At 31.9% G+C, this 14,182-nt stretch overlaps 1 protein-coding gene across 1 annotated transcript in view; it reads right to left on the bottom strand.

Moving 5' to 3' along the window:
- Positions 1-14,182, bottom strand: part of LOC111003805 — a 73,819-nt gene that overhangs the window by 48,361 nt on the left and 11,276 nt on the right. The window contains exons 2-3 of the mRNA XM_022274503.2: positions 9,267-9,418; positions 552-627 (exon numbers count right to left, since the gene is read on the bottom strand). Coding sequence (XP_022130195.2) covers positions 552-627; positions 9,267-9,313 — 123 coding nt within the window. The 5' untranslated portion in view covers positions 9,314-9,418. The remainder of the gene's footprint in view (positions 1-551; positions 628-9,266; positions 9,419-14,182) is intronic.

Genomic DNA, 14,182 nt, shown 5'->3' with positions numbered 1-14,182 from the left:
ACATCGAAGTCAAATATCTTTAAAACCGTTAATATGACTAGTTCATTTAACTTGTCAATGTTGTTAGATCTTATAATTAATCACTATTCAATGATCGATAATAATTCTGACTCCATAGTCATAATTATTATTATGGAAAGTTATTTATCATAATTTTAAATATTGGAGACTAGATAACAATAAATATTAAAGTAATCTTTGACACTCGTTCTTATGACTCTGTTTGACTCTGTGGTCTATTCGGGTTCGGTCGTGGAACGAGTACCCGAAATGTTACGAAGCTTGTTTATTACAAATGCGGGTTGTTATAAATACAGGAACTGATTGGTGCGAGCCTCAGTTCGATTGAGCGGTCGAACCAAGCAGAAGCCTTTAAAGTGTAGACTCTAATGTCGAAATTAAATGGCAGATGCCAACAAACTAATCTATGACACCAGTATTACTGACGTCATTATCTTCAATAATTTAATGACAGCTTTAATTAATCTGGATTCGTTATTTACAGGCGCTTCGCGCCGACATGTACCTACTTATAATAAATAAGTACTTACACTGATTAATGCTAAAACGAGGCACAAAGACGTCGTCCTTGATATTTGTGTTCCAACTTTTGTCACCATTCTAGACCTGAAAATAGATAAATGTTTATTAGTTATAATAAATATTAGCAGTGGTGGTCTAGTGCGATTCCCATGTCTGTGGTCGAAGGTTAGATCCCTAGATGTGCAATGCACTTTCTTTCTAGTCGACCGAATAAGTCGACGGCATTGTCAGCGACAGGTGGCTGATCACCTACTTGCCGTTTAGATTGGCAAATTATAATGATACAGATACAGAAATCTACAGCCCTGACCTAAAAAGCTTGTAACGCTACTGATTTTTTTATAATAAATAAATGTTTCATAAGTAATCATTATAAGTTCTATGGCAGTTCGCTTACAATCTTTTTTGTTAATTGTATCATTTTGTTAGCTTATTTAAAGAAAACTATTGGTGTCGCCTGTTGGAATTATCCAACGAAAAATCGCGCTATAAATCATATATAATCTGTATTATACCTGGATACTCCGAAAGTTATATATTTGTTTACTTTTGCTTTTTTAATCTCATTTAAGACTTCATCCTACCCGTGATCATGCCTGCTTGATTGTTCAGGAGTCTCATTTAAAAATATCAAACCAAGAAACGATTTACAGGAGACTGTTTTACTATAAAATTAAATACAGTACTGAATATGTTTAACACACATAGAATATTTTGTTACCGTGAAATAAAAAATTGACAGTTATATTAAAACTATCGCGCAAAGTGCATGTTAAGTCACAAAAACGTAGAAGACATTTCAAAATAATCGGCACACAAGAACCGGATAGTTCACGGGAATGTTAGAATTTACAGTGATTTACATAAGTGAAAATATCAGCATAAACAAACTAGTTTGCGCAGACGCCGTTTTGCTTTCTCACAACGATAACTGTCACTGTCTCATAACCCAAGGCTACTCTTTAATTTCTATTTTATTATTGGTTATTAATCTTGAAATTGTAATAATAACTTGAAGCTAGTTCACACTAACGCCGTGAGTAATCAAAATATGTACGGTACTGTTTACTTTCATCCAAACGAGTATTTATTCATTTTTTAAATGATTAAATAATAATCTGGCAAATCGTAGGTATGACTTTTATCCCACCAGGGTCAGGTAGATAGTAACGATGACCCCAGAGCTTTTGCTTTTCTCGCTCAACGAATAAGTATCTGAATACAGCGAGGAGATGCTTCCGCTAAAGGCCACAGGGACCAAACTTTTTAAATTTGTTTTAATCCTCTATTCATCAATTTTAATTACAATTATTACTATTAATTCCTTATAGACACTAACTCTTTAAAAAAAAAGGTAGGATATTTTTATCTTGTATAAACTACTAATGTAAGATGTGTCTAACAACAAATGTTTTGATCAATGTTAGTGATTTTATTAAACTTTTGGCCACAACGATTATTCGATATATCGAGACCATTAACATGGTAATTTGAATTTTAAATAATTAAAACGCCGTTTATACATATTAAATCTTTTATGGAATTACCTTGACACATGTCATTTTTCACGCAAATCTCAGAGATTGTAATGCCCATCAACTTATACGTATAATTAATAAACACTTTTTTATTTATTATATGAAGAGGGAAACTAAAGGAATTTAGTTGAATTGTTGGTGAATTGAATGTCAATCCGCGTGTTTAGAATTTAAATAAAGAGCCCATAATCAGCGATCGTTTCTCCTTTTAACATCGATATTTATATATAGATAGATAGGTCAACTATTATACCGATACCTGCATCAAGCTAGTAAAATCTAGAAAACTTCTAGAAATCGCAGAAAATCCGAGTATAAAAGAGAATAGCTATACTTAAAATGCGACGTATTCATCATGATAGACGAGTTTGTCATGCATGTTGATAATAATAGGCAAGCTGATTGCTGTTTTACTTCTTTAAATACCAATAAATATAGTATGAGTTGACATTAACACGCAATTTAACGGTTACATCCGGTAGAGATCATTAGCGTTTTCTAAATTTAATATTTACTACGGGCACGTGTTCATTATAAAAGTGAGTCTATTGGGTATGAAGCTGTACCGCTAACGACATATTAAAACGAGTCGTACATTTTTCAAACTACATATATATTGTTAAATGAAAACGACAGGAAAAGTTGTTAAAACTAATTCCCAAATAAAATGCCATTATTTTACAACTAGATTATTAAATCAGCAGCAATCTTTTTATGCTGCTTTACGTAACAGGCTTTATTAGACCATCAATATTAATTCATTTTTGGTTAATTCATAGAGTTGTTAAACGCTACCATCACAAACATTCGATTATATTACATAGGACTCTTCGCCAAATCGAGTTGTGACTGACTGGTATAGGCTTCCAAAATGTAATTGGCGCACCTCTTTAAATTTATTCTGCTTTAGCTAGTGTTTTTACCTATATAAACACTAAACTTTATCCTTTAAATCCCAATTCTTCTTTTCTTGGCGATTTGGCTATGGAACTCACTTCCCGTTCCTATCCGCTGCGCCCTTCTCTATATTCCTTTCAATCTGTATTGCACAAGCATTGCAGATCTGAAATTATCTGGATCCCTTATCTTTTTCATGTGTACTTTTGTATTATTGTTCTATTCACATGTTTATTTTTTTCTGGTCTATGGTACTGTATTAGGGCAACAAAGTGTAAATAAAATAATAATAATACATTCTTATATAAATCTTACTATTAACTTTGCCACGTATTTAACGTTGCGTTAACATGTAGACAATAAATATAATGTATCTCATATAAATCGATTGATTCGGTTCGCCTTAATAAAAACCTCGATGTTTTGCCTCGTTTATCATGTAGTCCATTTTACGATACGAAAGGTACGTAAAAATGTTTTTTGCTCGTATCGAAAGTGCATTATTATTGAGCGGAATGCGTAGCGAACGAGCGTGATTCCACTCACTCGCCTGATTAGTTCGCTAATGTGATTCATTGTGCCTTGGAAATTGTATTAAGTATATTGATTCAAGTAACCCGAATGTTTCTATAAAATAATTTCTACTAAAAACTATACACACGTTTGTTAAGCGTTTATTTAAGTTATTTAAAGATCTAAACTTCCACTGTTCTTTCCTAAATTAGCTATTAATTCATAAGGAACTTCGTATAGAACGAAGAGTGATTCGAATCGCTGACGGCGAATCTTTTTGAGCGCCTTGATCACTTAACGTTGCTCACATTTTATACAACAGGGGACAAATGGGCAGGAGGCTCACCTGATGTTAAGTTATACCACCGCCCATGGACACTCTCAACGCCCGTTTGAAGGACCTGAAGGCTGAGTTGTATGTTTATTGTTTTTCACGCTCACTTGGTTTAGATATTATAGATAAGCGATAAAGTTAAGTCATCTGATGAATTTCTTTCGAATCGATGAAAAAAGTCAAATCAGGAGTGTGCTGCGTTCGCGGGATCTGCTTGGCGCTGCGACATCTTAGTTTGTATGATTGATGACATTTTCACACCTGTTTATCTTTTTTATAACATAGAAGTATTTGTCTGTGCTCATTTTAGCGTATGTGATGTTTGAGAGAAAAAAAATAAAACCTTATCTAACTTGTTGCTACGTAAAACAAATGATACTTGGATACTGAAGATTTCTTAACTAATTATAATTGGTAAACCTACAGTAGAAATAAATATTAGATAAATTTTAGCAGGCTTGTGTGTGAAAGTTATTCAAATTGATGTTCACCAAAAAGAAATACAGCACTATTTATTAGATGTTACAGAAATAGCAATTATGATTAAAAATCCAGTTGAAACATAATATATGTATGTTATTATATTTATGTTATGTATGTATGTATGTTAATATACGTGTTTTATTCATTTATTTTTCTTTTGTATATAAAAATGAAGCTGCTAATAATTATAAATAATGAATGGGTGTGAATTGTAGTAATTTATTAATGAATCTGCAATTTAAAGTTGATATTATCAAATTGTTGTTTGTTCTACTTAATTTTTTTTATTTACCTCTTGCATATTTTATTTATGTTTTACATTGTCTAGACATTTTAATCTGTTACAACTGTAATTTCTAATTAAACTAAATATACAAATCAAGAATTAAATTACCGGAACACGGTATCATATTTATAATTTTTTTACAGACGACTCCATTATAATTTAGATTTTTTTACCTCTAGATTTCATTTTGGGCTGATACTTGCAAGCTGTTGTTTATACATAATTCAATATTTAATTAACCCATTTTCTCCCATGGGACTGAATTTTTAGTATAGACAGTGTCACCTGATGTTATGTAATAACCATGGACACTCTCAATGCCGGGGGACTCGCTAATGCGTTGCCGATCTTTTAAGAATAGGTACTCTTTATGCATAGCGTCGATGGTGCTAACTCGAAATAACATGGTTCGAAAATTTAATACTAAAATAGGTCATCAAATCATTATTGAAATTACGCTGTAAGCAGTTTCAAACAACCACCAGACGAAATAACCTGAAAATAGCCTCATGTGACGGCAAGATGGCTAATTAATCAGCTTTGAATGATATATGTACTGCATATATTTGTTCGATGTTTTCCTTCACCGTTCGAACAAATGTTAAATGCCCACATAGAAAGAAAGTCCATTGGTGCACAGCCGGGGTTCGAACCTACGACCTCAGGTATGAGAGTCGCACGCTGAAGCCACTAGGCAAACTCTGCTCAAAACTTCTCTATATTCCCAATAAAGATTTACGAGCAAGACTCAATTTTTCACACATTCCACAAATATTATCGTCGGCCTGCGAGAGTTTCATCAATCAAAACTGGTATGAGCCGTTATACCACCGTAAGGCTCGCTTGGTAATTAATTTATTGTCTATACTTTTTGGGTTTCACTAAACATGTTTTATTGAATGATGAATCCCGCCCTTAAAGCGTTTTACTTATTATATAGTAATTATTAAGTAGCGAGAAAACCTTAAGCTTCAAATTTATATTTATTTTTTTCTTTATAGACATGTGATTCGCTTTCTAAACACATGCCATTAATGCAACCTTAATTACTAATTTAATTGATTAATGTATATGTATATATACATGTGTGTGTGTGTATGTATATATATATTTTTTTTCTTTTATTTTTTTATTGTCATTCGGTTTGATATGTGTATGTTGTTTAGTTGATATTTAGTGTAAATGCTGTGTACAGATATAACTGGAAGTCAGATTTTTAAATGTTGTTTAGTGTGTAATAATTTTATGTATGTAATCAATCTGTTTTCTGTTTTTGTACCTAAATGTGAAAATAAAAAAAATAAAAAATATAAGCGTCTAATGATTCACTATGTTTTGCTTTAAATATTTAGTATCATAAAATGTATTAAGATCACGAAACCCTCACACGACACACACACACATTGCACATTTCCACATACACAACAAGTAAACTATTAGTAGATTGTATTTGTATGTGTATAATATAAACCGTTTTGATTATACTTTATCAATAAACATTTACATAAAAAATCTATGAATTCATCATATTTATACATCTACAACGTATCGTAATTATTCAAATATATTAAGGAAATTCAAAATCCGACACTCAGCGAAATATCATGTTACCATGTTGCAATTTGTAAGCAATAACGTTGAATGGTAAATAACGTATATGGCCGGTAAATACATAGCCCTGAAGGGATGTACGTCTGTAAGCACTGGTTATCCTTACAAAGGCGTTTGTTTAAGTTATTTCAATTGGTAAGTTCAAGAATACAACAGGTTAAACATTTATTCAAAGCTCGATACATTTGTGGGCTGATCAATTATGATATTTAAAAATTACACCCGCTTCTGACTTGGCGCCTAAACGTATAATGTAATAGAAACTGTATTTTTTTACTAAATCGTGTCCTTTTATAACTCATTATGTAAAAGCTTTATAAAGTTATACTAATTATAGTAGGTACGTGATTACAGATTAAACTTTTAGGATATAATTTTTAAACTCATATAGAAATGATAAATATTATATAATATTCCTGTTAGACAAATTATAGTAAATCCATAAAGGGAAAGACATTTTAAAATTATTTCTGCAAAACCTCTCTTTTTAACACAAATTGAACCTAAGGTAGATCGTATAACGTCTAATCTTGTATGATTATTGTACAGTTTTCACACTGCTATAATTGAGTACTAAAATGATGCTGTAATAATAGGCCCCTTACAAAGGACCTACAAATGAGGCTTTGTTCCGACGAATCGTATCGATATTGCCGTGGGAGAGTAATTTGGCCCAAGAGATGGCGCTTTCCGACACGACAAGGTATTTGTTGAGCTTTCATTGTGCTATATTGAATTTGAAACACCACATCAAGGAGCAAAGTGCCTTAAGGTCTGGACCACGATGAATTCTTGTGGAATCTTTACAGGCCTAGGGTTAGACAAAGTGATGCCTGTCCTTGTAGCACATGTGAACAGACAGTGTTACATGTCCTGACCGATTGTCATATCCCATACATTGGAATGTATTGATACGAACTGTCTAACACTTAACAAGCTATAGGAATAAAGTAGCAGAGACGAACTTGAAAGAAACAATGTTCAACAATAGGTAACGATGCATGTTTCTGGAATTTTCTGTAAATGTTAAACGTTTTTAACAGAAATAGGTAGTTAGTACTTAATCATCCTGGTTACCAATACCAATTGCTCAAGTTGTACATACTCGTTTACATAAGTTATTCAATACCTACAACGACTTGGTCGTGAAATTACTTGGACAATATATAAATAAATTTAAAAAAGAACATGCCATCTCCTTTTGAAGATTGGAATTCATCGTGGCTACTTTAATTTTGCATGCCGCGCTTTTGGTCAATATCTTGGAGATAAGGCAGAAACGTCAAGTAAGACAGTGCTACCCTTTCACGTTCTATGTTGGTGTTTACTAAGTGTTTAATATGTAAAATATTAATAAAATAATATTAGTTATGACATTTTTATTTTCAAACCATGAGACAACATAAATAAACAATGTTTGCGACAAGACGTAATTTATTTTCCATTACAAAATGTGGACAAACATTGGTCTGTCCACATTCACAAAAACTTACATAATAGTATTGTCTTTTATTTACATAACTTTTACACATTTAAAGAAAAACACTTTTTTAACGGATTATAGATATGTATTATTATATTTAAACTTATAATTATTTGTACATAATTTTAAATTTAAACCGACGTTTCGCGTGCTTTACAGCGTGCGTGGTCACGGTGACTGAAGACAAAGGTGTTAAATGTCAAAAAGTATTACAGCTGCAGAAAATGTTGTGTTATCTGTATTTATTTCCCCGGAGTTGGTATCGACTAAAAGATGTAGGGTTTTTGCAGAAATTGCTCACGGTGTCCTCCATTTTCGCGGGTTGTTTATTTTGAGATTTTAATTTGGATATTATTGGATCCCAGGTGTTTGATAATTTTAGGCCGTCCTCTCTATTGAAATTGGCGTGTTTTTTTATTTCAATGGCTTCGCGTACCAATCTTGGGAAGAATCGATTCGAAAAAGATTATATGATAATATATAGAACTCCGGGGAAATAAATACAGATAACACAACATTTTCTGCAGCTGTAATACTTTTTGACATTTAACACCTTTGTCTTCAGTCACCGTGACCACGCACGCTGTAAAGCACGCGAAACGTCGGTTTAAATTTAAAATTATGTACAAATAATTATAAGTTTAAATATAATAATACATATCTATAATCCGTTAAAAAAGTGTTTTTCTTTAAACTTACATAATGTAAGCTTTTGTGAGAAATAAAAATAGTAAAGATTTTAGAAGTTTTTAACAGCCAGGTACCCGAATATTTGTATGTAGGTCACTAACTGAACTTATGTTTGCCCCATCATCATGACTTATTAAGAAAGCCGTTGATATCGAGATGAAAAGCATTTTTGTAATTTGAGTATGCTAAACAAGATCGTTTACACAAAAGATTTTAATATACTTATCAATGTATTGGTAATTGGTTGGTTGTACTTATGTATTTTATTAAAGTAAAAAAAATAAAGTTACAAAAACTTATGATAAATAAACGGCCATTTTTTAAATACATGGAATGTAATTTTATTATATTTTTAATTAGGTCTACTATATTTTGGCATCGAAATCTATCTGGCGCTTCTTGCGTCCTATTCACTAAAGTTTTTTTCAAGACACTTTTTTATTACAATATATAATATTTGTATTAAAATATTATAGAGGTGAAGTTAATGAAAATGAATCGTATATATTGTTGCTTAGCGCAAAACTCGAAGATTGAACTAATTGATATAATTATTTTTTAAATTTATTCCATGTATTCCGAGGAAATTTTATAAAGTGCAAAATTTTAAAACATAAGAAATAAAAATTTAGTATTACTTAGAATCTAGGTTTTTTTTCGCAAAAGAGAAAACCCTCTATGGGTTAGTATAGATTTTTCCCATATGGTATGTAGCTACTAATAAGGCAGGCTTAAAAGAAAACCATGAAAGCGAAACTAAGTTCGCGGGAGCAGCTAGATAAAAATAAAACGTCAATACTTTCAGTATCGTACTTTGTATTAGTAATAGGCATTCAAACTAAGTTTTTATATTTGATGCTCTTTGTATAATCTAGGAAAAAAACTTACCAGCTACCGCTCTTCCGGCGGGTCGTGTTCGCTTTCCAAACAAACATTATGAACACGGCACTGGCATTAAACACAAATGTCACCTGTGCTCACCCGTCCTATTACTACGCATATCCTCGCACCCACACAACACTTTTTGCGCGCCAGAAAATCTGAAATAAAGAAAAAACAGATTACTATGGACTCTACTTATTGACAACTGACATTTTAAGCACAGATTATGCTGTTAATAAGATATTTTTTTGACTAACAGATTGCGCTTTCATTCAAAACTCGTCTTCTAAAACATGTCTGATCCTTAATTAAAAACAGTAATTTTAAAATGCCGTTTATGTTTAGATATTTTTATGAAACATCCCTTATGATGAGGACTTTGTTTACCGACAACGCATCATTTCGTACTTTGATGACACAATGCGAGAACAGAAACCTAGAGAAGCTCATCGTGATTGGAAATATAGAAGGCAAAAGATCGAGTGGACATTCACCAACGAGATAGCCTGATCAACTCGGACTCCTCTTCCTCAAAATTGTACACCGTTGTTGAATGAAGTGCTGGATCGAAATTGGTTGAGGAAAGTGATTCGCGCCAGATATGACCACGATACTAATATGAGTTACCAACACAGAGAGAGGCTACGTTAAACTCCAGCTTTTCATAACAAATCAAAACCCTGGACGTACCTTTAATCGTTTCAAACATTAATACAGAATTGTTAAACTGTTTAGTATGGGACATCATTTACAGCCGTTTTACAACAAAAACTACCTTGCTCTGATCTCAATACTGATATCCGGACATAGCTTGTTACAAGCGAGTCAAAACTTGAAATCACTTAATTATTCTTCACCTATATCTTTTATTACTTCCTCAAGCCTAATAAAATGATAAGGTATCACCGTATATACCTTTTATGAACTCAAAGTACGAGTAAAAATATGCTGAGATTGAAATCTTAATATTGTATACACATTTTTTATAATTACGGTACCCAGCTGACCTCTTAAGTATTCCCAATTTCGAACGGTCCTTAAAGAAACCAGAGCACGGATTCTTAAAATCGTTCGCGCTTGCGAGCCCTCTAGCAGTGATTGTCCATGGTCGGTGTTATCACATCAGGTGAGCCTCTATAAATAAACCGAGGAATAAGAATTGAGTACTTCATATGTCAGTCAGTATTATGTATAATTTTTAAAAGGTTTTCAAACGAATTTCAATTATGTATGCCGCCTCCGCATTCCGATAGCTTTACCGTCGAATTCTCATTAGAGGGCCGACCTCTGCCCTCCGCGACACTAAGGAGGTTCACGTTCGACCCAAAAACAAATAATCGCAAAGGATTTCTGATATTTAAATCACGACTTCATTGTCTAGGAATATTATTGTCAGTGGTATTTAATTTTAAAATATGGAACGATTCAAATATATTTGTTTATTAAACGTAGACGATGAATAGTAACCATTAGGTAAAAAAAACGGTCAGAAGTGTTTGTTGCTATGGCATCCATAATTTAAAAAGAATTTCTTTGATAGAAAGAAAATAAAACAATGAATGTAAACGATAATTTATTTTAGGTATATGTACTTAGTTTTTTATAAACAGCAAGGATAAATATATATGTTTTAGTGGGGTGTTTTACATACGATTAATTCACGTTTTTTAGTAATCCTTTTCAATACATTTTTTTATGCCGAATTGCTTGTCGATTTATTAAAAAAACCTAAAGAGACGTAGAAATATTAACAGATAAGAAGCGTTATGTTTGCTTTGAGTTCAACTTAAACACGAATCAAAGTGAGTTAAGGTAGACACGACTCGGGCTACTATTTACAAATCCATTATTTATTGAAACACGTCTCACAGCATTCACTACAGTAAAGGACGTTGGTTAAGCTTAAAATTCAATGTATAGAATACTATAGACATAGAGGCATGTTTCGCATTGTAAATCAAACTTTGAATTACAAGTAACTTTAAATCTATGTATTTATTATCTATAAAAAAAAAAAACATATGTGCAATTCACACATGGTAGAAGTGAAACCTTCAAAAACATTTTTTTTATTATTAATCATATATAAATTAATCATTTTCCATTATCTAAATGTGTGTGTTCTTTTAAAACAGTATATTTTAATGATAAATTTTAATTTATAAGTTTAATATAAATTTTTAATTTGGGAAAAACTAAAACATCGAAAGTTTGAAATTCGATCAAATGAAAAAGCGGCAGTAAAGAGAGGCTGTATAATGCCTGCTATCTCATTTTCTCCCACGTTAAATCATATGATGAATTGATGTTTCTGTCTCTCTTTACCGCTGCATCCGGTTTGAAATCACGACGATTCGAAAGAAGTTTATCTATCTCATTTTCTCCCACGTTAAATCATATGAATTAATGTTTCTGTCTCTTTTTACTGTCGCTTTTTCGTTGCATCCGGTTTGAAATCACAACGATTCTAAAGAAGTTTCACTTCAAAACATTTATGCAGGCTTAATACGCATTAACACAATTCTACATATTATTTTAATTTAATAAAAATAATGAACAATATAGGAGTCATTCCCCTAACTAAGATTATGTTCCCCTTGGATTACTCTTAGGCCATAATGTTCAAGTGCACAGGCGCTAATTAAAGATTAAAATTAGTGCCTTATAGATAGTCTTAGCAAGGTATTGCTGCCTGCGTTAAAGGCTGCGTTAAATGGTACCACAGGGTCCAAACTCTTTAAATTTGTTCTAATTTTCTGGTTATAACTTTTTATTACTAACATATTATAACTATGCACAATAAATGCATTGTTACCCAAGAAAACTGTAGTAAACATTGATTTTTAAATCATCACAAGCAAGAAGATAAATGCAAAACAAATGACACAAGTAAATTATGCTACATAATATAAAGCTGAGCATTAAACGACGAAGATTTAAATATCTCCAATAAGAACAGCCATTTGAAATGAAAAGGTCTTAACGACTTGCTATAATACCATTCCTATACTCTATACCCCGCGTCGATCGGTCGCATATGTACCGTTATATATTACGGCCCGTTCTACGTCACAGCGATTCGACGCGTCACATTGTAAATCTTTACCTAACTTTCTTTTTTCTATTGTCTTTGGACTGAGATGAATGTATCCGATTTTGTTCCTGCAATGTAACCGATTAAATTCGCGCTCATTTATCACAGACTATAGAACAATTACCATAATCTATGGTCCATTAGAACAATGATCGTATAATCTTTTTATTGAGCATCTAAAAAAAATAACTTTTTATAGTAATAAATGATTGCTAAGGTTTGAAATAAAAATTTAAAAACAAATTAACAAAACTACTTTAAAAATTTTTAGACATTAATTAATCAATTTAAATTATAAAGAACGGGTTACCTCCTGGTTCAAATATTCACTGAAATTAAAGTAGTTCATATATTCCCGTAAATCCATCAAGCACGAACGGCCACTTAAGAACTGTTTGCAAAGACGGTAAGTCCACTTTTCGTAATAGGATAAACATATTGTATTTAAACCCCATCATAATTTAATTCCCGCTTTTCAAATAACGTTCTTATTACAATAATCTTATGTTAAATTATGGCGTGGCAAAACTTATACTTAATGTATGTTAAATAGCAGTATCGTCAAGATAGGCGTTTCGATAGTCGATTCAGTAAAGCGATTTCGATGCTGAATATATTTGTATAGAAACTTGATATGCAGATACAAGAAACATTCCCAAGATGCGGTAATGTTACGATTGACTTTGAGGTAATGTTAGTTTATGAACTCGAGTTCTATTTTCAAATGTGACTCATAGATATTTTTCTCAAGCTAGAAAAACTAAAAAAAGGTTTTATAAAGAGTAAGGGACCGTCACATTTCTACTTGTGTTTCAATGGTCAAGAACTGTTCAACCGTAATAGTTTTCTTGAACTCAATGTTTCGATACATTCCATACAGTGCGTGACCGACTACGAATTGCACAAAACGATTTTAAAATTGAGATAAACAAGCCCTTAATACAATAAGTTAACCGTTAGTTATCTATGATCCGATTAAGTCACCATGACATTGCATTGTTCATGCTTTTGAGGTATTTTCAACAGATCTACGATGCGCTCGGAAACATAGTAAACAAATAAAAATTCATTATTATGAATACGAGATTAAAGATATATGTTGATTATTTTAAAAAAAAACATATTATTATAAATAAATATAAATTAATCGCGAAATATGTGACTAACCAAAGACAGCAAGTTTTATGTTGATTTCTTGAACACTGAGAAAGGTTTTTAGGAAGCAAAAAATTTGAAACATTGCACGGAAACATATGAAAATGTTCCGTATGTTAGGTAGCTACTAAAAAGCTAATTAAAAAATCATATGAGACGAAAGCAAATTCGTAGGAGCAGTTAATTTTGAATGAAACTTTTCAAGCATTTCATTGATTAAGAAGATACGCAAATAAACAAATAATTATAATATATTCAAGTTTAGTCCCTGTGGCTGTGCACATTTAATGCTGGTGGCATTTTCTCCTTTTATTGTGATACTTTTTCGGTGAGCGAGGAGTTGTACCAAGCAGTAACTATTTTTTTTTGTTCATGCCTTCCTGCACTTTAATGGACCAAGAGTAGGTACTTAGAAGGGAACTAAATCTCAGTTGGAGAAAATACAATTTCTATTTTCTGAAGACCAAACGAAGCACTTATTTCATTCATTATTATTTTTCCCAAAATACTCCAAAGAATTAATTTTATAACAGTCACTAGCGTTTTGCAAATAAAGACAGAAACAAGTATAAGTGATAACATCATCTATCGTGAATCAAAGACTTTGCTAGTAATTGGATATGGTTTCCGCTATTCGATTGGCAATATCAATTTGATATAATCAAGAAATTCT

Source organism: Pieris rapae, chromosome 17 (assembly GCF_905147795.1).
Source record: "Pieris rapae chromosome 17, ilPieRapa1.1, whole genome shotgun sequence".
Lineage (NCBI taxonomy): Eukaryota > Metazoa > Arthropoda > Insecta > Lepidoptera > Pieridae > Pieris > Pieris rapae.
The sequence above is the reverse complement of the archived record's forward strand: the minus strand, read 5'-3'. Positions and strand labels throughout refer to the sequence as shown.